Source organism: Mytilus trossulus, chromosome 7 (genome assembly GCF_036588685.1).
Source record: "Mytilus trossulus isolate FHL-02 chromosome 7, PNRI_Mtr1.1.1.hap1, whole genome shotgun sequence".
In the NCBI taxonomy this organism is placed as follows: Eukaryota; Metazoa; Mollusca; class Bivalvia; order Mytilida; family Mytilidae; genus Mytilus; species Mytilus trossulus.
The window spans coordinates 74191818-74215030 of record NC_086379.1 but is presented as its reverse complement, the minus strand read 5'-3'; the positions used below and the strand labels follow the sequence as shown (position 1 = coordinate 74215030).

The 23213-nt window shown below is 30.7% G+C and overlaps 1 protein-coding gene across 6 annotated transcripts in view; it reads right to left on the bottom strand.

Moving 5' to 3' along the window:
• Positions 1-23213, bottom strand: part of LOC134725790 (dynein axonemal heavy chain 3-like) — a 63907-nt gene that overhangs the window by 1882 nt on the left and 38812 nt on the right. For 2 of the 6 annotated variants that reach the window (XM_063589942.1, XM_063589945.1), the window contains 27 exons: positions 22714-22841; positions 21166-21290; positions 20465-20650; positions 19792-19860; positions 16629-16796; positions 16065-16198; positions 15171-15624; positions 14679-14896; positions 14328-14535; positions 13885-14145; positions 13335-13536; positions 12596-12903; positions 11798-11983; positions 10878-11120; positions 10283-10443; positions 9381-9401; positions 7047-7204; positions 6402-6769; positions 5766-5973; positions 4966-5216; positions 3879-4042; positions 3380-3533; positions 2555-2683; positions 1754-2019; positions 994-1082; positions 533-657; positions 116-205 (listed from right to left, as the gene is read on the bottom strand). In XM_063589942.1, the coding sequence (XP_063446012.1) occupies positions 116-205; positions 533-657; positions 994-1082; positions 1754-2019; positions 2555-2683; positions 3380-3533; positions 3879-4042; positions 4966-5216; positions 5766-5973; positions 6402-6769; positions 7047-7204; positions 9381-9401; positions 10283-10443; positions 10878-11120; positions 11798-11983; positions 12596-12903; positions 13335-13536; positions 13885-14145; positions 14328-14535; positions 14679-14896; positions 15171-15624; positions 16065-16198; positions 16629-16796; positions 19792-19860; positions 20465-20650; positions 21166-21290; positions 22714-22841 (5074 nt within the window). Of the gene's footprint in view, positions 1-115; positions 206-532; positions 658-993; positions 1083-1753; positions 2020-2554; positions 2684-3379; positions 3534-3878; positions 4043-4965; positions 5217-5765; positions 5974-6401; positions 6770-7046; positions 7205-9380; positions 9402-10282; positions 10444-10877; positions 11121-11797; positions 11984-12595; positions 12904-13334; positions 13537-13884; positions 14146-14327; positions 14536-14678; positions 14897-15170; positions 15625-16064; positions 16199-16628; positions 16797-18109; positions 18122-19791; positions 19861-20464; positions 20651-21165; positions 21291-22713; positions 22842-23213 lie in introns of all 6 variants that reach the window. The other 4 variants (XM_063589944.1, XM_063589943.1, XM_063589946.1 and 1 more) reach the window with 4 other exon arrangements.

The window sequence follows — 23213 nt, the reverse complement described above, 5'->3', positions numbered from 1 at the left end:
TTTTATGTATTTACCAAAATATAGTCTTAAACACAGGTTGTAATGGAGTTGCTAATGATTTAATACAAAGTAAAACCTGACCATGTATGTAATTTGAATGGAATAAAAAGGATACAATTGGCAGAGTTTCAAATAAGATCTTTGGTAAAGACTCTCCCAGGTTTCTTGTTTCTTTTTTAAATCTGGCTCCTTCAATGAATAAACCCTGGAAAAGATATAACAAGTTTTCAATACAAATCATAATGCTTTTTTCCTTCTGCCTCGTTACATCGTTACTTCACTACATTTCAAAACAGATAATAATAATAAAAAAAAAAAGTAATTGTAGATCAACCATACTTAATATGCTTATAAAAGTCTTGCTTTAAAAGATTGTATTTAGAAAATACAATACGAGACTGAAAATCTTCAAATTCAAAAGGAGATTAAAACTTTTTGGATTCATTTGGATTTTTTAGAATATGAAATATATAATTTTAAACATAATAAATCACAAAATTTACCTAAATTCTTAAATTATAGTACGACTTACATAAACATAAGCTCCATCCTCAGGCTTACAACTTGTATCTACATCACCTTCTAGGACTATTTCAAATTCAAAACCGATTGTATCAATTGGGATTGTATACTTCCTGGCATAATTCTGAGATACACCTATAAGTATTAAAAGTAGATTTTGATTTTTGCATATAAAAAATTGTTTATTCTCTCCTTATATTCCACTGGCATTTCAAGTTTCAGTAGATTTTTAGGGGGACAAAGTGGCTAAAAATTATTTTGAATTTGTTCATTGTTGGTTAATTTTTTATTTTTTTAAAAGAACTAAAAAATTAATAAGAAATTTTTCAAAAGTAGTCCAAAACTTTATAAGATAAGATAAAAAAACAAACCACACAACTTATTTTTTTGTGTTAATATTCAGTATATAACAATTTGAAACAAAACTGGTCATTCATGTTCTTATTAAATATTCTTATCTGAATGAATTACCTGTTAAAAATGACTGAGTAAAGTAGAACCCAGATAGCCAGAATGTTGCAGGAGAACCATTATCTATCCAGTCTGTCAAAAACTTTAGTCTGAAATTGGAAAAACAAATCTCTATTTGAATAATCCCAAACTATTTCTGAAAATAAACCAAAATGTGTGAAACTTCAACTAAAAGTGTTTTTTTTTAAAACAAAGGATAACACTTTTTCAAATTAAAAAAAAATAAAACAAGTGAAACTGCGAGCTACTGCTCACTGATGAGACCCCCGCCGCAAGTGGATAATATTAATAGTGTAAAAATATGCAAGTGTTCGGTAAAAAGGAAGTTGTCGAGTGATGAATCTGAAAACGCATCACACGGTATAGCTAACTTATATAAATCCTGAAACCAAATTTCAGAAATCCTTGTATTGTAGTTCCTGAGAAAAATGTGACGAAAATTTTCAACTTGGCTATCATGTGTAAAATCATACAAGTGTTCGGTAAACAGGAAGTTGTCAAGTGATCAATCTGAAAACGCATCACACGGTAAAGCTGACTTAGATAAACCCTGAAACCAAATTTCAGAAATCCTTGTATTGTAGTTCCTGAGAAAAATGCGACGAAAAATATTCATGGGACGGACGGACTGACTGACGGAAGGACAGACAGAGGTAAAACAGTATTCCCCCCTTTTTTAAAGCGGGGGTATAAAAACTTTTGAAAGCAACATGTTTAATCTGAACACATTTTCAACTAAGTCTATACATTTAATTATTACCTAGCCAGCAGGTCATTAATGTAACTGCCCAGTGGTTTGAGTGATGGATAGGACTTAGAAGCCCATACTGCTGGTACTTTTCCATTCAGCATACTGTCAAACACTTCCTCTAAATCTGAGGACATCACCACTAAACCTTTTATAGCTTTCTGTAGGTTGACCAGTGAAACACGGACAACATGTGTCAGTCTGTTGAATCGGATTAATTCCTGACGTAACACAGTGTTCATAGATTCATTATACACTACAGGGTATTTCTTTATAACCTGAAAGAAAAATATAAAATAAGTTAACAGCTGGTTCATTGTTTCATTACGGTACATATTCAAATTAGTTTAAAACTTATTTTTTTTGCAAAAGAAGCAAAAGGGATTTGCATTTTATAACAACACTAGTGACATTATCTACACCAATAGAAGGATTATTGCATTTTGAAATGGGCCAAATATTACAATAGAAATTAACCTACAGTGACTTCTGTTGCTACATCAAGGTTGTTTTAGTAGTGGAGAATCTTATGTTTTGAACAAGGTATTGCATTAGTTTTTGAAATACTAAAAAAAAAGTCTTAAGAATGTTTGTTACTCTGTTTAAAACTAACAAGTTGTTTAAGAGACTGTTATAAATTGATAGTATATAAACAAAGGAACTTAAAAAGCAGAATAAATGGCACTACATGGATAACACCAGAGAAATCAAATTATCTGACAAAAAGTATGACAAGATCAAGGAGCATCTTTTAATGAAATCTGTATGTAATAAAGTTGTATTCTAAAATGGCGATAAACATGATAAACATACCATATCCATATCAAACAACGGGGGCAGTTTACTAAGGATATCCATGGCTAAGTCTTTAATGACGTCTGAGGTTGACTTTCCTCCTCCTCCTGACTGTCTTGGTAAGGTCAGCAGAATGTTCTCAAACAACTGAAGAACAATATAACAATCAATTAACAATATTCTGAACGAACAAGGTCATATTATAATTAATACCTATGGATTTCATTTATTTTCATGGGTTCCAACAAGTTGGTTGAGGAAAAACATAGTTTTTGTTGCAATTTGATTTCATGGTTGATATTGAGATCCTGCAACATGTGTTTGTAATTGAAAAATTAATTGCAATTGGTTTGAAATAATTCTAAGAAATGATCAGTATGGACTGATTTTTAAAATAGGGAAGTATTTTTGAGTGAACTTATTTATGATGCTGAATATTGCACAAGTTAATCATAATTACAATAACTGCTATTCAAGCATTTTTAATGCTTTTTTCATAATGTGTTGATATAGCATAACTTTCTTCCAAAGCAAAAAAAAAACCCTGAAGAGTTGTCTTCATGTATTATGCAACAGACAACTAACACTAGTCTACATGAAGTTCTAAGACACATTCAAATTGTATGATTTGAGAAAAAAGACGATGTTACAAATAACAGTGATTGAGAGACATCAAAGTATAAAGGTACTTTTTAAAAGAACTTTGATTTCAAATTGGAATGTAATAATTTTATAATATCTCCCATGTAAATGTCCCAATAAATAGTATGCTATTCGTTTATGCTAACCTAACATTTATATAATCGTTGTATCTTACTTACAGTAAACATAATATGACCTTACCAAATTTGTTTCTTTGTTATCCTTAGTGATATCTGCATTCTCATGGAGACCAAATACTTCTGGTGAGGCATTTAAAGGTAAAGTTTTAATATAATCTACAAAACTTGAATGAGGACCATCTGGAGGGGCAAAATATAATCCACTGTCAGAAAATCTGTAAATAACAAAAAAATTATTATCATTGCTTCTTTCATTTTTAACCTTTGTTGATTTCTTAAAAACCATAAATGGTCTATTTCTTGGATTGATTGAATGTTGGTTGCTTAACGTCCCATGGTTTCTTTCATCATGACAGTAAATCATTTTAATTTACAATGGTAATAATGGTGAACACCAATTCTAATCACATGAAACCAACATCACACAAACAGAAACCTGTTACTTTATAAATTTCTTTTAAAAAAAAAATCTTTAAGAAACAGATTCTATTACAGCATCAATTTAACAATTAACAATTTTCAATTAAAAGAATTCTATATATTTGCAAATGAAAACTTACTTATAATTTGTATCAGTAACAATATCTTCTACAAAAGTAATGGCCAATAGAGACATGAGTAGACGTCTGTCTTTATCATCTGTGACACGCCCACCATAATTACATTCACCAGTCAGGTAAGACAAAGCAGGTAAAGGTAACTCGTCATAGTCATTCAGAAACATCTACAACCAGTCAGTTATCATTTTAAAATATGTTAGTATACCAACACCCTAGCCTCTCGGTAAAGCTTCTTTCATTTCATTGATTGTGCATCCTATTTAACTTAACCTTTGAAAAATCTTGGTTGCTGTTGACGCAAAAATAAACATAATGAAATAGAAATGATAACTTACAAATAATTAACCACAGCCACACTGGTTTTATCAGATTCCAACAATGCCATTAACTTCAAATAGCACAAAATATGGCTTAAAATTTTTCATCTCCACGTCCAAATTACCATGTCATGCTTTGAATTTGAATTTACAGGAAGTACATGACTGGGCATGTCATTTTGAAAAAGCTCATATGAGCAATGTTGAGCTTAGTTTTGAATGGTTAGAAGAATGGAAAAACTTTTCAAAGTACAAAACTAACATGGATGATAAAAGCTCACTTGAGGTTAAAATTGCACATGCGAGCATTATGTTAAGATTTTTGTGGGCACATATGAGCTACCAAACTGCACATGTGAGCAACCTGATTTGCATACAATTCTTACTTGCTTCTCATGTGCTTCACATGTGAAACTTATGTGCTTTTGTTAGCAATTTCTGTACGGGAATAAACTCTTACTCATGTACTCTCAAATATGTATCAGATAATCTGGCTGATATGAACCTGATAATTTGAACTCTTTGCACATTAACGTTTGTCTCCAGTTGATATTTAAGTCACATTTATCACATTAATGTTTTAAATTGTTTTACATTGTCATTTCGAGGCCTTTTATAGCTGACTTTGCAGAATGGGCTTTGCTCATTGATGAAGGCTGTACGGTGAACTATAGTTGTTAATTTTCTGTCATTTTGGTCTCTTGTGGAGAGTTGTCTCATTGGCAATCATATCATATCTTCTTTTTTATATTAATAAGAAATGCACTCACCAACATCTGTCTCAAGCTGATACGTAAATCTGATTCATTGAACTCATAAGGAATATTCCAGCCAAGGGGTCCAAACTTTCTTCTCTCCTGTACCAAGGCATGAAAGAAGCTCAAACCAAACAACATCTTGTGGAACTTTTCAGGTTTATTACATCCATCAAAGTAATTAGCATCAGAAATCGGGTCATTCATGTATGATCGCAACAGATTATTTTTCATACCCTTTGGAGGTTCATTTGTCATCTTTACACCTGTAAATGACATTATATACTTTATAAGTATTTGTCCTTTCTTTTTGTCAAGGAGATGTCCATGTATGGCCAAAAGTGACAAATATGGAAAAAATTTACTATAAATATGAGCAATTGTCAACTTTATTCATAATCTAATACAAATAGTTAAAATATATACTGTATATTGCCAAGTTTCAAATTAATAAAAAAAAACAAAAAACATATAAATCAAGGATATTTAGGACTCAATATTCTCTAATTTTCACCAACATACTGATATCTGTCACATAATAAATAAACTTCTCATTTTACAAGAGAGTTCCTTGGAACTGGATGGTACGAATATTTGTAATACCCTACACTTGCTTTAAGACAACAACCTCTTATTCAAATTTAGTTTAACAATTTCATTTTCTCACCATTTTGGAAAGATAATGTCAAAATGCAACTTGGAAAACATATTGGAAAGATAATTTCAAAATACAACTTGGAAAACATTTTAACAGTGATGTGATATCTAAAAGATGATCTTACTAAAATAATAATGACAACTTAAAGAAATCATACCATTTTGTAGAATGGAAACAGGGAATTGATCTGAGGGATAACTGGTGAGCCAGAGTCTGAAGTTTTCATGTGTATTTTCTGGTCTAATGACTTCTTCGCAAATCTTCTCTAGAGCAGGCATCCAACTTGTAGCTAAATGACAATTCTGTAACACCACCCATGTTCCATCTTTAATGGCCTTGTCTATCATCTTGGAGGCTATGGGACCCTGAAATAATTAAACACAATCAATTTACAAAGATATTTTCATCAATTTTTGTTCCTATAAATACCTTTTCTTTCAATCATAAAGATGAACCTATGTTCTTATGCTGTGGACTTCTAAAGATGGTTTGAAACTGTTTTAAATAAATGGACATAAATGATGAATTTGGCTTGCATAAAATGCTATAAAGAACTTGAGAACCATAAAATTGACATCACCCAAATTTAAATTTAATTTGTGTTTTGTGGTAATGAGCATTGTGTATAAGTTTCATAACATTTGGTTGAGGCAACCTAAAGTTGGAGAACGGAAATCAATTTCGGTTCGTATGTATGGACAGACTGACTGACAGATGTAGACAAGGTTAACACTAAATGCTCTCCTGTGATAGTGGGGCATACAAATGGATATGTGCTCAATTATAAAACTACCTGTCCTTGTCCAAGGGATATAGTCTGTATAGTTCCTCCTGACTGGGTGAAGCCTCGGTCCTCTCCAAACTTCAACAATGCCATCATAGGATCAGCACCAGGGGAAAGAACAAAAATTAATGGAGAACAATTATAAGAATCAACAAATGATCCACCCAGGTCAAAGGTTGGTGGTTCAATATATGATTGTCCTAAGTTATCTGTGATAAAATCCTGTACAGCTGGAACTATTTTATCTGGTCTGAAACAACGTAACACTATCATCTTATCCAGTCCTGTCAGAACGTTGAATGGACTCGGTAACTTAAATTCCTGAGGTGTGGAGGAATCATACAGCGGCTTCCATTGACCAATGTTGTCCATAACATCTGAAATGTTCAACAGCTTATATGACTTGAATGTGTTTATGTAACAACTTTCAAACATGTTTCATGATAAAAAAGGTCAAGTAAAATGTTTATTTCTACAATTGAAAAAAATATAAAAGTTGTTTTATCTCGCAATTAGTGTGAAAACAGGATTTTTATTTAAATAATGGATATTTTGCAACATCATGCAGTTAATATTGTTGGAATCACATGTATACAATATAAAACAGCAACACAAGTCAGAGAAAAAATTATTGTTATAAATGAAAATACTAACGTTTGAAGAATCCTTTGTGATTAGGAAGCGAAGAAGCTCTCACAATTTCCCCCCATGCCTTGTCACTCAACCATACTGGAGCTGGATTGGTATGGGGATTTTCTAGAGCCACACCTCCTGTTAACAGGAAACGCCAGATTGTATCATCCACTCGACCCCTAGTAAAGAGAAAACATTTCTACTGAAATTTACAAATTCTAACAATTGATATTTTGTTAATGTAAAATAAAAAGCAAAACAATTAGCAACATTAATAAATAATAATAATAAGCACACATATGGTATATACTTTTATAAAATAAACTTTAAAGCCAATATAATGTGTGTTTACCACTTTTAAAAGCAAATTTTAATGTGCATTATTTTGCAAAACTTTTGCTCTAGGATCATTTAGTTTTGTTGCAAATAGAAGATTATCTTTAGCAATACTATAATGACTATCTACTGTAACTTTTCAATCGATAGTAATTTCTTGGAGTGTGAAATTGGTAACAAGATCTTCTAGTAGCCTAACAGTATCAAACATAGTTTTTGAAATCTTTTTAAGGTTTAACTGCTTTTCAATTGTCATATTTTCCTAATTTTCAAATTTTGTAAGCTAAAATTTGTAGAAATAAATTTTTAGAAGTTATGTTTAAAATGCTGTGCATCATTGTTTTGTGACTAGGGCTTCAAATGCTTTTAGATTTAAACATCAGAAGGGTTTTTATCTCAAGACCACTGGTTAGCAGTTCTTGATTCAGTTTTAAATGAATAGATAGCCATAAAATTGTCACATATTTTTTATTCAATATTGAATTACAACAAATCATATCAAAATTTGTCTTCGAATAATAAAAAAGTCTTTTAATGTTTTCTTAACTACAGAAAACTCTCTGCACAACACAATTTCTGAATTAGGCCAGACATGAATTTCATATCCATACTTGCTATTTATCAAGCAAGAATAATATCTGTATTTTATGTAAGCAGTAGCAAATGAATAACATAATTGACGTATAATCATAAAAAAGCTAATAACATATACCATCTATTTAAATATACCATAAGAGTGTGAAAGCAATATGTAATTTGCAAAATATATATATCTAAGCAAGCAGACATGACACCCTTTCCACTCTATATTGAGATTTAATTTCCTATTAAACACAATACATGTATATAATATCTATATAACATATCATGGTAGGCCATACTTAGAACTGTCTCTTTGCAATATTTATATGATAGGCGCTTTCATTTAATGATACATTGAAGCAGGCTAACAATTTTAATACTGTTCATTCATGTATTCAAATCAGTTAAAGGTCATATGCCAGATTTTTTATAAGCATGAATAGTTTCATGAAAGTATTAAAATAAATAAAATTATGGAGAGATTTTGTAAAGACAATAATAAAAAAAACTCCACAGTAGTTATGTCCCCTTTGAAGGTGATGATAGCAGCAGTGCGTGCTACAGTTACCATACCTCAGTTATGCTTAAATAACTTACTTCAAATACACAAACACAACATGCATCCAATGGGGCTTTACTCCCACAAAAAATATTGTTTTTAAACAAATAGGTGTTGACACTTAACATCAAAACAGCTGAGTTGAAGACAAGACTATAAATGGATTCAGAAATAGTAAATTTGGAAGAGATCAATTGGGATTTTACACTGCAATTAGGAATAGTTTGTTGAAAGCAGCATCAAGAATTTCAAACAAGTAAATAGTTGATATTCATTTCATTTTCTATTAATTGTTTTCTTTTATATCAAACTACTGTTTAAAAAGCAAATATCATCGATTATCGCCAAAATTTGCATATGACCTATAAAATAGATGCAACAGTTTCTAAGTATGGCCAATTAAAATAATGTACTACATGCTATTGTACATTTCTATACATCAACACCACAAGTGTCTAGATTACATGATACTGTAGCTTTAGTTCCTGTAAACGCTTCATGCTAGCACCCAACCCAACCCTCCACATTTGTCTATCAGATTTGAATTTCTGATTATTAATGTACTTTCGTACAAATAATATATAAAATGTGTGCGCTGAAACTATCTCATGGACAGCTACAGCTTCTACTAGTAAAACAAAATAGAGATTGATAAGATTCGTCAAAATAAAATAAAATAAACAAAAGTTTCTGTACCTAAAAAAAAACTACTGTTTTTACATTACCACAAAATTTACTACCAAAACATACATTTTTCACAATTTTCCTTTCAAATAAAAGTTTTGCTTTGACTTAACAGATATAATGAAGATAGCTCCTATAACGTGCTCCCAAACTACATACATTTGAACCTGTGTTGTCTGTATGTCTATACTTACTTATTTACTTCAGGATTACTCCTTATAACGAATAATCAAAAATACTATCAAATATTCATTACAATTTCTAATAATATTGCAATAATACAATATAAAATAGAAAACTAGTACATTATGATAGTTTTCACTGAAATTTCTAACACAACTACTGTAAAATGTTTTGTCATGTTAGTTATATTGCAAAATATACCATGGAATAAGCAATTAAGCAGACTTCACAATTTTAATTTAAAGTGCATTCTTTGTAAACAGCAGTTCCAGAAGTAGCATATTTGTAATTCTCATGAAGAACAAGAAACCTACACAAGCATTTCAAAATTGATTTTTTTCTATTGTAATCACTATTATAGGATGATAGACTGCCATGAATGAGGATTGATGAATACAGAGAAAACTGCACAACAATATTTAAGTTTTGCAGACAAACATTATAATTAATACACACCAATAATTGTGACAACAAGAGATTAATAAGTTCTGAAATTAAGTTTTTCAAATCTTCTTTGCATTTTATAGTACATTTTCCGAAAGCTGAAATATTCATTTATGACTCTTTCAAGACAAAATGAAAGTAAAAAAATCACTTTATTAAATGTCAAGAATTGTACCCTATCCACAATGTATGCTGTGAGTTTTTTTTTATTATTATAATTCACACTAGAAATCTTTAAACAGTGAAATCCATTTAAAATTACCCATCTTCTTTTAAAACTTCCTTTTTCGCTTCATATTTTTTAAAACCTTATTGATAAATATCTGGGAAATATATTTGGTATCTATAACATGGGAATGATTACATTGGATTTATCGTGCCATAAACAAAATGTATTTACAAAGACGGTATGATTACATAGGAATGATCGTGCCGTAAAAAAAATAAATTAAGTGAAAAATGAACTTACATTCCCTTCAATATACCAATACATAACAGGAATGAAAACAACAGCTTGTCTTTTTCAAATAATGACCGACAGACATTCCTGTAGATACTGTTTGTGAAATGATCATTCAGGTTAAATATTCTTTCTTCCAGTACTTTGGATGGACTGCTGTTCATTATAGACTGAAATAAATAAAATTCAACATTTTATTCAGAAACTCAATTCACAAAAATATTCCAGTAAGCTTGACATATTTTGATATACAAAGAACTTGTGTGGATAATACTTTCAAGAACAAATTACAGATTTAATTGTTTTCTAAAGATAATTTTACACTTATTTTTTTGTAGACAATGTCAATACTGTGGATTGATTTTTGTGGAATAAGGAAAATTTGCATGTTTGTGGATTAATAATATCATCATGGTTTTGCAAAGACTGCATGCAAGCCTATAGAAAATTTGTCATTCGTTGAAGATTTAATTTTGTAATTTGTAATGAATCCACAGTAAGTAAAAATCTGAATTTGCCTATATGAAAATATTATCAGAAATGTGAGTTACGATATTACAAATGAGTAAATAAATGGATTAAATAAATGAAAAATACAGCTTACCTGAAGGTACAGATTAATAAACCAAGTCAATGAATACTGGTACATAGGTTCTATGTTGGCTAGATCTGAGATACAGAAGAATAAAATAGACGAATGGATGGCCACAGGTTTGTATCCGTTCCTTGTTTCATCAATCTCTTTCTCTGTCTCAGCTGCTATTTCTTGTTTAGCAGAAATTTCTTCCGACAGAACTTTAGAAGAAGATAAAATCTTGATGGCGGTCTCATCTTCTAGAATATTACCCTGTGTAAATATAAAACAAATTTATTAAAATTCTGGTGCATGTATATAAACCAATCAAAGCAGAGAATAAAGATCTTTAATGTATTCTGGACCGTGGAATAATTTGCCAATACCGCTAAGAAATATTACAAATGTAAATGTTAATTCTTTTAAATACAAAATAACAGATCATTTATTGAAATCAACCTAGCTGTATAAATAATATTGAAAACTGATTGTCATCATACTTATTTTTCATGACATTTTATAAAGTTGTATTGAATGTTATTATCATACTTGACTTTTTATACCGATGTATGCAATGTATATGTTTGTAATCTGTTTGTATTCATGATGAGGGCTTCAGTAAGATAAGTTATATAACTGTGTAACCCTCTTAAAATAAAGTATTGTTGTTGTTGTTGTTAAAGACTAGTATGTTATATGTGACATGTCAAACAGTCAAAAAATGTTGTGTTGAACCAAAGCAAGAGATGATACAATGGTATTGCATACATACTATCAACATTCCTTGACAGCCAAAATAAAAAACCCAAAACAATAAAGAGTCCTTACAAAAACAAGTGATGAAAATCTGTATTTATCATAATTAAATAAGAAAATTGTATAAATTTTACCGAAAAATATGTATCTTGAATTATTTTGAAGGGGAGGAGTTAATTAATCTGTTTAATTACCTCTGATGATGATAAAACTTCAAGAATTTTATCTTCAATTTCCTTGAGTTGTTTCTTATTTGAAGCACTTTCTATGATGAGTTGATTTTTCTTCTCTTCCAATTCAGGTTTCTCTTTAGCAGCTACAATACCTAACAACTGGTCTTCTAATCCTTGGGGTGTGATCATGAAGTTAACCAAACATACCTGTCAAATACACAATTAAAAAATCATATATGCAACTCACTTACACTAGTAAATTCCAGTAATTTTATTCTATGTGGACAGTGCTATTTTTTTCTCTATTGTTGTATGCCTCAGAAAAGGTCAGGAACCTTGTCAGAAAGTGTGTTTTGTTATATCTTAATGTTTAATGTCATTGATGTTGAAGTGATAAAAGTGTGATTTACTGCAGACTGTATGTTGACTCCAGATGTTGTCACGTTTTTGTTGTCTTACTGAGAAAACTAATTCTCAACAGTTAACAAAACAAATAAAACAGGAGCAACAATGTATAACACCTCCACTTTAAAGCTGGACAGAAAAATCAATAAAAACCAATGATTTGAGTTGAGCACCCCTGCTGTGTGCAGGATTGGAACTCACAACCTCAGAGTTGAGAGGTTAGTGAGAAAGTAGTTTGACTACTTAAGACTTCCAGGCCACTGACCTCAGAGTTGAGAGGTTAGTGACACAGTAGTTTGACTACTTAACACTGCCAGGCCACTGACGACCCTCAATAGTTTTAAGAGTTTCTTTATTACTAAATTACTTTAAAAATAAACATTGAGAAATATTGAATTATCATTGTATAATTACCTTGACAGATATCTCTGGTAAGTAATGTGGATTTCTGAATCTAGTTGTAATATACAGTTTAAAGTCTTTAGAATATTCAATAACATTGTCTCCCAGACGTATATAATCTACACCCTGTTGTCTGAATGTTAGTTTCTGTAAGATAGGTTCCAGTATAGGATCCAGTTCCTCTCCCACATTCTCCAGTAGTACAGGTGTACCAAACTGTATAGAATTCTCAAGAGTTCTCAGGTAATTAGCATCAGAAAGTTTAATTACTCCAAGTTTGTTTTCTCTCTCCATATTCTTTATCCATTTATTGGCTTGTCCTGTTTAAAATGGAAAATATTGTTTTTAATGTAAACAATGTAGATGAGATAAAAGCAAAATCCTTGAGTTTTCATATCATAAAAATTTGGTAGTACAATGAAGTCTTATTGATGATGATCCCTCCTCATTTTTTTGTTCATATTTTTCACTTGAAATATAAGAAACTAATAGAAATAGTTCTGAAAAATTATCACACATCAAAAGAAAATGATATTTAAATGACTACTTTAATTCATTGTATGTCATAAATCCACTTAAAGGAAACTGGAAGTGGTAAGTCGGATTGTAAATTGCATGAATTTATAATATAAACTCATAGCTTTTACATATTATTATCAGACTAAAAATATTTAAATTGTAAGACAAATTGTCCAATAAAATGTGACACTCTCTGTAAAAAAGAACAGAAATGTTTCTTTTGGTAACTGACCTTGTGGATCAATCATCAATGGCCATCTTCTGGACTTGGATACAATAATACCATTGTCAACACTGAAGGTATCTACAGGAAGTCCAGCTATATTCCAGGATCGAATCTTTACAGGTTCACCAAGAGTAGCATTCAGTGAAAAGTTCTCAGAACAAGGAATGTTACGCTCAATTGAAGCTTTGTGCCACTTGGCAATTATTTCCTGTAATTAAATGCATGGCTTAAAAATACAAGCAGAAATAGCAACAAACACAATAGGCTGGAATCTACCAGCTAGTTAGACACTGGGTGTTTGAATGGTAGGGCTTATCTAATATAAATCAAATGAAAAAGGGGGTGATAAAATATTAAAAAAAAATGTATCACCTTTTCTAGCAGTCTGAATTAAAAAAATATATCATTATTAATCTTTTTTCATACATTTGTCTGTCTGATATCAACTGACATATATTTGAGTTCATTTTTCTTTGTATGGATTTTTGCAAACTTAGAATACTGACAAAATGGAAATTCCTCATAAAACTGATTCCAAAGGTCAATAATAGTTTACCTGTCTATAATCCACAGTGAAAGCTCCAAGATATGCCACCAAACCAGATGACAGAAGGACATCACCAGTGATGTTAATATATCTATCTCCCAATAATCTGGCAGCCTCTGTCCATCTGTCTTTCTCTCCACCCAATCCTCCTATTAGTTTCTCTGCTCTGTCAAGTTTCTTCTCACAAATATCAATATTGGTCTCTAATTCTTTCTTCTTTTGTGTCATAGCTTCAAATTCATCATTCAATGCTTGTAATCTATCTGTTACCTGTACAATAAGGATAAAAAAATATTATGCTACTTCACCTACAAAAACTAAAAGTAGTTCCAATATAAATATAAAAATCTGAAAGTATTCTGAATATCAGAAAGTAAATCTCAACTTTTGCTTTTTTTTCATTTTTCTTCAAAATAAATGTCTCTAAATATGTCAGAATGAATGACACCTACCTCTTTGAGCTGTGCTCTTTTAGCATTAAGTTTTTCCATCTGAACAGCCAATTCTGATTCAGCCTCTGCCAACTTAAGTTTCTTTGGAGCTACAACTTTGGCAACTTTGTCATAAATATCCATAGCTTTTACCCATCTACACAGACCTTCACAAGCTGTTGATGCATTCTTAATTAATATAGGGTCAAAATCAGGGTTTGTTATGTATCTGAAATAATAAATAATTATTTAGTCAAACTTCTCTCCAAAAAATCTTAGACAATTATTGAATCAGAAATAAAATTCAAATAGAAGAATGGATGCAATGATCCCTATATACAAATCTTAATCTATATATCAACTCTATCTTACTTTTCTCTTATCTTTTTGATAATAGCTGGAGCAATATTGTCTTTATCATATGACTTCAGTCTATCCAGGAACTTAAAATCTGCCAGAAGTTTCTGAGAAGGTCCCCAATAATCTTCCACCATCTTTCCTGTACCAGTTGGATCTGGTTTTCTCTCCGACTTGGCATTCATCATTACACATACTGATTCCATAACTAGTCGTACAGGTGCTGGGGGATTCTAGAAGAGAAATCATTAATAATGATGGTCTTTTCTATCATTTATTCTTAGAGAGGTTTTTATTTATTTGGCTACCAACTAACTAATTCAAGATCAATTGAAAAAAAAAAATCAAACTTTCTCAGTGTTATACAGAAGACACCAAAAAGCAATACATTTTTTTTATTTTTCTATTGCAAAATGGAATAGTTTATAAAAAAAACCATTAAAACTTTCAGATTGTTAAACTCCTTGATGTGGAGTTATAATTTATATACATATAATCAATAATTACCTTCATGGATTTGACTAATGTAATATCAGCTGGTTTTAGAGTGTTTAAGGCTTGGATTGCAGCCTCAAGAGCTGGGATAGCCTCAGCCAGTTCACTTTCACATTCATCTTTGATAGCCTGAGCTGCAGCAGCGGCAGCATTAGCCACAGCTTCATCAGCAGCTACCACTTCTTTCTTTGCTTCCACTTCCACAGTATCCTGTTCTATTTTGATCATCAACTTCTCTGTCTCGGCAGACGTTTTAATGAGCTCTGGTTGTAAGGCCTTAAGTTCTGCCTGCATAATGGAGACCTGTGATGCAGCAAAATCAAGTTTCTCAAGACCAACCAAATATCTATTCCTCAGGGTAAGAATTTCATCACGTTTGACACCCAACAGAGACTTGAATGTCATAATCAGTTCTAAATATGAGGTTGGTGTCACATAATTATGTCTTCTTAGTTGGTCCATAAAGCTGAAAGTAGCAATATACAGATATTTAAAATCTATTTAACTGATATATGTTAGTTAATTTTTTTTCTTAGTTTTTAAAGTATCATTTTGTCTAAAAAGAATGAACCTGATTTTTTTCTAATTCCATAATATTAATCATAGTAAAAAAATGATTAATATTATGGAATTAGAAAAAAAATCAGGTTCATTCTTTTTAGACTAAATGATACTTTAAAAACTAAGAAAAAAAATGTATTCAACATTCTAGTAAGAAACACAAAAACTTAATTTTAATACTCTTATGTTGCCTTTTGGTTAGATACTATTAATGGATATTTTTCTAAGATGAGTCTCTAAATATATATTTTCTTTAATATAGTGTAAAATTCAATATATATTTGTTGCAAATCACAACCGAATCGTCTTTATAATACCAAGAACAACTAACTTAATATCCCATACCTGACAGAAAGTTCTCTGACACTCTCATGGAACATTTTGCACATAACCACACTCTCTTTCCTTATAGAATCATCCAAATCAACTTCTTCTAAGAATTTATTAGCTACCATCTCCAAAGCATCTGGTGGCCATGTCTACAATAAATATGTATTATTAGTACTCTGGAAATATACAACTCTTCTTCATATGTTTTTAAAAACAAGTATCAAATCAAATGTGTTAAACTCTTTCATCCTTACTACTTGTAATACATTGACAACATTTTGGCTGACATAGAAGTCAGCGAAACAATAACATAACCATTACATACTAAAGTCTCTTGGTCCAAATTCACAGCATTCTGTCACTGCACCAATATCTTGAGTGTTATTAATTTGTTAGACTTGTGTAAAGAAAATAACATCTTGCTAGTTTAAATGCTTTTTATTTCTATGATTCATAGAACATGTATCAATAGTTTTACATTTCAGTACACTACTGTGTGCGAAAGTACAGAAAAGAATTGCTAGAATTAAGTTCTTAAGTCAATATTCCAGACATTTTCATTGATTGTAGTCCACTCACCTGGAACCAATCTATAGTACAGCAGTTAATCAGTGAGGGGAACATCCTGAGACGATTCCTGAAGGCATCTCCAATAGGACTCATGGCTAACACTATGTGAAGGTTCTTTTTCACACGTTCAATAAAATAGTTGTACATAGCTAAGGGGGTGGCATCCATCTTTTTACCCTGTAAATATTGTGATGAGAATTAAATTATTTATCCCTATGTAAGTATTTCATTAAAATTCAACTATACTATAAAAGACACGAAAAATATAGAATTTTCTCTAGTCCCTTCTAATTTCAATATGTCACTAAAGAATGTTACAAACCTTTTCTAAATAAAATGCATGTTCATAAGTCATGTATTAAGTTTCTTTTGTCAAACCATATATATATATATATAATTATCTGTGTTGTTTTTATAATTTACTGAATAAATGTAACACTATTTGTATATAAACTTATCAACAAACACTTAAAATGAATAGTTGCAGCTTTTTGCATATCATAACATGGATTTCATCATGAACCTCAAATTAAGTGATGACAATAATGACACCTTCCAATAAGAAATAATGCTCCAAAGATATTGAAAATTCTTTTTGTAGAATTGGTTTTGCAGTTCTTACTTGTTCAGTTATATAATGGATTGTGGATTCTTTTTAATTTGTGAGATACCAATATTCATGAACTATTTGATAAAATAAGTAAACAAATTTGAATATTAAAGGTAGTCGAAATTTTCCATAAGATTGTATGCAGATTTAGGCAAACCCCTGGAATGGAATACCAACAAAAAACTATATATTCCTCATCAATCCAAGAAAATTGGTTTCTATGAATATAAATTAATCCAAAGTAACTAATAAACTGTCAGTGCTGCATTTCACAGATACTGAGTATACTTATTCTGATATATATATTTGATACATATATATGAATTCATGTGAAACCTACCTTCATAAATTAAGTAAAGATAATAGATTTTATAAGTAGAATTTACTAAAACTAAACATGCTGTTTCTAGTTCTAACTTAAAATTAAGTTAAAATCTATTTGAATAGACCCATATCAATCTATAAATATATGTAACCCAGAAGTAATTTCTATATATACTAGTTCATGCTTATTATACTTTTTTGACATAATATGTTAACTAGAACTTGAGAAGACTATGTGTCTACGTCATAGATGTGTGTACGTTCGTTAAAGTGCTGATTCTAAAGACATAATATACAATAGTATTTTGTTTAACTTCAGAATTAGGCAACATATAAGTAACTTATAAATATATACATGAATTATTTACAAAAATGGCTAAAATAGGTGTTGCCAAATTCTGAACTTTCTGTAGCATTTCAAAAGCTGAGATATACCACCCATGCTTATAAATATGCTATTTGTAAAGCTAATATATCACATGACCTGTATATAGTATCATGCAACAAGACTAATGTATCACATGACATGTATCGTCATGGTTACTACAGTACTTACTGAATACTTCTCCTGAAATTATCGTTAAAGTAAAAAAAAGACATTAGAATAGCTGGAACAAATATTTAAACATTCGTAATTACAGTTCCGAATACTTCACCATAGAAATTTATAATATTTCAACAAAATTAAGCAGAGCCTCATTAAGAAAACAAACTTATCAGCTTTGCAACTCTTATTTGTTATATCTTAATACAATATTGTATAGTGTGCGTTCATTCAACGTTGTGATCATGAATGTTTTTTGACAATATTTAGATTATTCAATGTTTATAGTTCATTGAACACAAGCAGAATGTGCACAAAACGTTTAAATCATTGCATGTCTTTGTGCATAACACATCTAGCAAATTTAGAATATTGATTAGATATTCCCACAAAATTATAACATTTAAAATAGGAAGTCATTGCATGCGTCACTTTGTTTTCTTTTACATTCTAATCAAAGCCATGTTCTAATTCAAATAAATTATGGGGTCCATGGGCTTGACATCACCAAAATATTTTGATAACCGTAAAACCTGAAACAAAAATCATTTTTCTGATATTTTCCCCATATCAAATCTAGTACAGAATTATCTCCCCTGGCAATAGAAATGAACCACAGAAATATGGGTTAAACCCTAACAGTACAAATATTTTTCAATAAGTCCAAAAACTTTAACATGATATAGTATTGTAAAACAGAGGAGCACAGAGATCTGAAAATATAAACCCCTCCCCCTTATTGGAAGTGGAGCATAAAAAACTATGAATTGTGTATGAGTGGTGACTGTTGGTGTATATCTCACCTCACAACATCACAACATAATAGCATTTTATAACTGAAAATGCAAATTAATAGGAATGTAACATAAATTTACTATGGTAGAGGGAACAAGAAAAACAGATAGAAAAATAAACTTTATTATAAAAATTCTGCAATTTTATTGAATCAAGTTTCAGTAATGCATCGACTGTAATGATGATTACGTTTGAGGAAATATCTATTTAACATCCCGCCAGAGTAAGAAATGGAAAACTGATGACAGATTTCCTTTTTATTTAAGGCACTAAAATTCAAGAATTCAGGGTTTAAAATTTTGTCATTTTTATTTTAATTGACATTATTCCAGACTACAGATTTTAAACAAACAAAAAAGTTGAAAAGAACCTTGAATTGTTTTAAAGTCAGATTTGAATCTGTTACACAGCTAGAAATAGATTCATGAACAAAAATCTTCTTATTTTGTGGTCATTTTACTTTTGAAGCTATGAAAGGCATTGGTAGAGATACTTCAATCAGTTTCTGACATTTGATATATATATATACTGAAACAAATGGGAATAGTCAGGTTTGAATATATGGTTTGCTTGAATTACCAAAGAATATTCATCTTCTGAAACTTCCTTACTAAAACCATTACTTTTTTGCTGTGAACAAAAATATGAAACAAACTGAGGAATATATATAATGTAAAATAAATGATAGCTATTCAAGAAAATTTGGTAATTCTCATTTTTCTTATTTCACTAAGACAACACTTTCTTTATTTTTTCAAATTCAATATGTTAATTTATTATTTCAGAAGACACTTATTACTTAAATTAATTCAAAATGCGTAGTAATAAAAATGTCTAATCATCCAAGAATAGCATCATAAACAAAATCAGGAATTAAAATGTATGATTAAAATGAATGCCTTGTCTTCTGGAGGAGCTGTTTGGCCAGTCTCTTTGGCCTCCTTAGCTTTGGCAGCTGCAGTAATTTCCTAAAACATTCATTTATAGTATTTTATCAACTCAGGGTTTGTTGGTATTTCATAATTGAATTTTATTTTGTTTATTTATCTTTTTACAGTGTCCTACAAATTTCATAGAGCATCAAAAAGAACTTTGAAACAATCCTTGTTTAATAAAATTTCAGCTCATTACTCATAATAAGTGAGAAAATCACTTGCGCAAAAACATTACAGTTTATTTAAAAAGTTGAACCATGAAAATAAGATCCAGCACAATGGATTTGCCGGACTGAAATTTTAGAAAACAAGATATGACTTTTCAAGTTTTCTTACTTCTAATTTTTTTTAAAGCTTTTTTCAACAAATAATCAATACTTTTGTCCTTGGATTATCATTCCTATTTCTTGCATTTTGCAACATTTATAATAATCAAGATAAAAACTGTAGTGATGCACATATTAATTACTACACTAAACACACAACACTTCACATCACATCCATTAATGTTAGTTTATCAAGTTTTAGTAATTGCATGAGCTCTCAATTTTTTATTTTTTTATCCATTGACCAACAACACTCCTAATATATCTATCACAAAGTACATGGGAAATCCAAACAGAAAAGATTATATTACCTCTTGTCTAGCAACAGCCTGCATTTTCTCTATTAATTCAGCTTTCTCATCTGAGGCAAAGATATTAGGAACATCACCAGTGTTTAATATCATACTAATATCCTCCATAAAAGATTCATCTTTAATTTGAGTATCAGCAAACAAAAATACCATTGGTTTACCATCTGCTCCAGCTTTTATAAGAAGCTACAAGAGAAATTAAAATAATGTTTCAAACTAAACAAATAGTAGAAATAGGCTTTAGGGGCCAGCTGAAGCGTGCCTTTGGGTGCAGGAGTTTCTAGCTGCATTTAAGACCCATTGGCAGCCTTTGGCTGTTATCTGCTCTTGGGTCTGGTTGTTGTCTCTTTGACACATTCCCCATTTCCATTTTCAATTTTATTTTGCCTAGTAATACTGAAAAGTTCATTTACATTTAAGCATGACAATAAGATTGGTTTCTATTTTGATTCAAACCATAACAAAAGAAATGCATTGACCCTTATGGCATGATCAAAGAAAATAAGTTTTGAAATGTAAATTTCAACTTTTTTTAACAAAATTGCTTTTTTTATTATCAGTTAGGGAGTTGTTTGTTTGTGAGGGGATCATATAACAGCAGGACTTTTTATAACAGTATTTATATTTATAGTAATCTTCATTCACACAGAGTATTAAATACAAATTCCTGTTCTACATATATAATTATATCTGCCACATACTTTCTTGATATCTTCTCTCCATTCTGTAGTAGTATAATTCTTTGTAATTTCTATCATGAACATATCAAAGTCTGCCATAAAAGTGGCCAGTTTTACAGCACTCTGTCGTCCACTACCACCAATACCTACAAAATCGTATCAATTAATGTACAATTTATGTAAGACAGTTAAAAACAAGTAAACTGCGAGCTACTGCTCACTGATGATACCCCCGCCGCAAGTGGATAATATTAATAGTGTAAAAATATGCAAGTGTTCGGTAAACAGGAAGTTGTCAAGTGATCAATCTGAAAACGCATCACACGGTATAGCTGACTTATATAAATCCTGAAACAAAATTTCAGAAATCCTTGTATTGTAGTTCCTGAGAAAAATGTGACGAAAATTTTCAACTTGGCTATCATGTGTAAAATCGTACAAGTGTTCGGTAAACAGGAAGTTGTCAAGTGATCAATCTGAAAACGCATCACACCGTATAGCTGACTTAGATAAACCCTGAAACCAAATTTCAAAAATCCTTGTATTGTAGTTCCTGAGAAAAATGTGACGAAAATTTTCAACTTGGCTATCATGTGTAAAATCATACAAGTGTTCGGTAAACAGGAAGTAGTCAAGTGATCAATCTGAAAACGTATCACACAGTAAAGCTGACTTAGATAAACCCTGAAACCAAATTTCAGAAATCCTTGTATTGTAGTTCCTGAGAAAAATGTGACGAAAATTTTCAACTTGGCTATCATGTGTAAAATCATACAAGTGTTCGGTAAACAGGAAGTTGTCAAGTGATCAATCTGAAAACGCATCACACGGTAAAGCTGACTTAGATAAACCCTGGAACCAAATTTCAGAAATCAGTGTATTGTAGTTCCTGAGAAAAATGTGATTAAAATTTTAAACTTGGCTATCATGTGTAAAATCATACAAGTGTTCGGTAAACAGGAAGTTGTCAAGTGATCAATCTGAAAACGCATCACACGGTATAGCTGACTTAGATAAACCATGAAACCAAATTTCAGAAATCCTTGTATTGTAGTTCCTGAGAAAAATGTGACGAAAGTTTCATGGGACGGACTGACTGACGGACTGAAGGACGGACTGAAGGACTGACGGACGGACTGACGGACAGACAGAGGTAAAACAGTATACCCCCCCTTTTTTTTAAGCGGGGGTATAAGACGGACGGACTGACGGACAGACAGAGGTAAAACAGTATACCCCCCTTTTTTTAAAGCGGGGGTATAATTAAAATATAGACAAGATTTCATCTTCTATATTAGTTTATAATTTCTACTTCATTTGGTCTCTTGTGAAAAGTTGCCTCATTGGCAATCATACCTTACTTACAGAACATTATGGTAGGTGCAAGTTAGATAAATACATTTTTTTTAATTCCTAGGCCTTAAAATTATAGCTGGCACATATCTCAAAACAGAACAATTATCAAAATAAAAAGAAATCATTGTAGTCATATTTGTACTATTCTATACTAGAACCATAAATAATGGATAATGAGACATACAAAAAAACATTGATAATAGTTATACATACCAACAAGTAACATGTGACCATTATCCTGAAGTAGTACTCTGCAGACACGAGATATGTGTTCAATGGCAAACTTAAACATAACTAGTCTCATTGGTGCCTTACTGATCATGTTGTATTCATCTAAATAGCTGTCAAAATATAGAAATATAAAGATAGGTATGTGAAACATCTATACTTAAACTGTATGCCCATGCCAAATATAAAACAGATAAAAAAAAATTCATACAACCCTAAAAATTCTTTCAATCTTACATTTTCTTCGTAAATATATTTTGGTGAATTTTATTACATATTTTAATTGGTACAATTTCCACCATAATGACCAATGAAAATCAAAGCCAAACAACTAATGTCCATGTCTTTTAGAAATATACTACGAATATCAGACAAATAAACAAACTCTCTGTTATCTAACAACTTTTTGGAATTTTGGATCCTCAATGCTCTGCAATCTTGTACTCGTTTGGCTTTATTAATATCTTGATATGAGTGTCACTGAT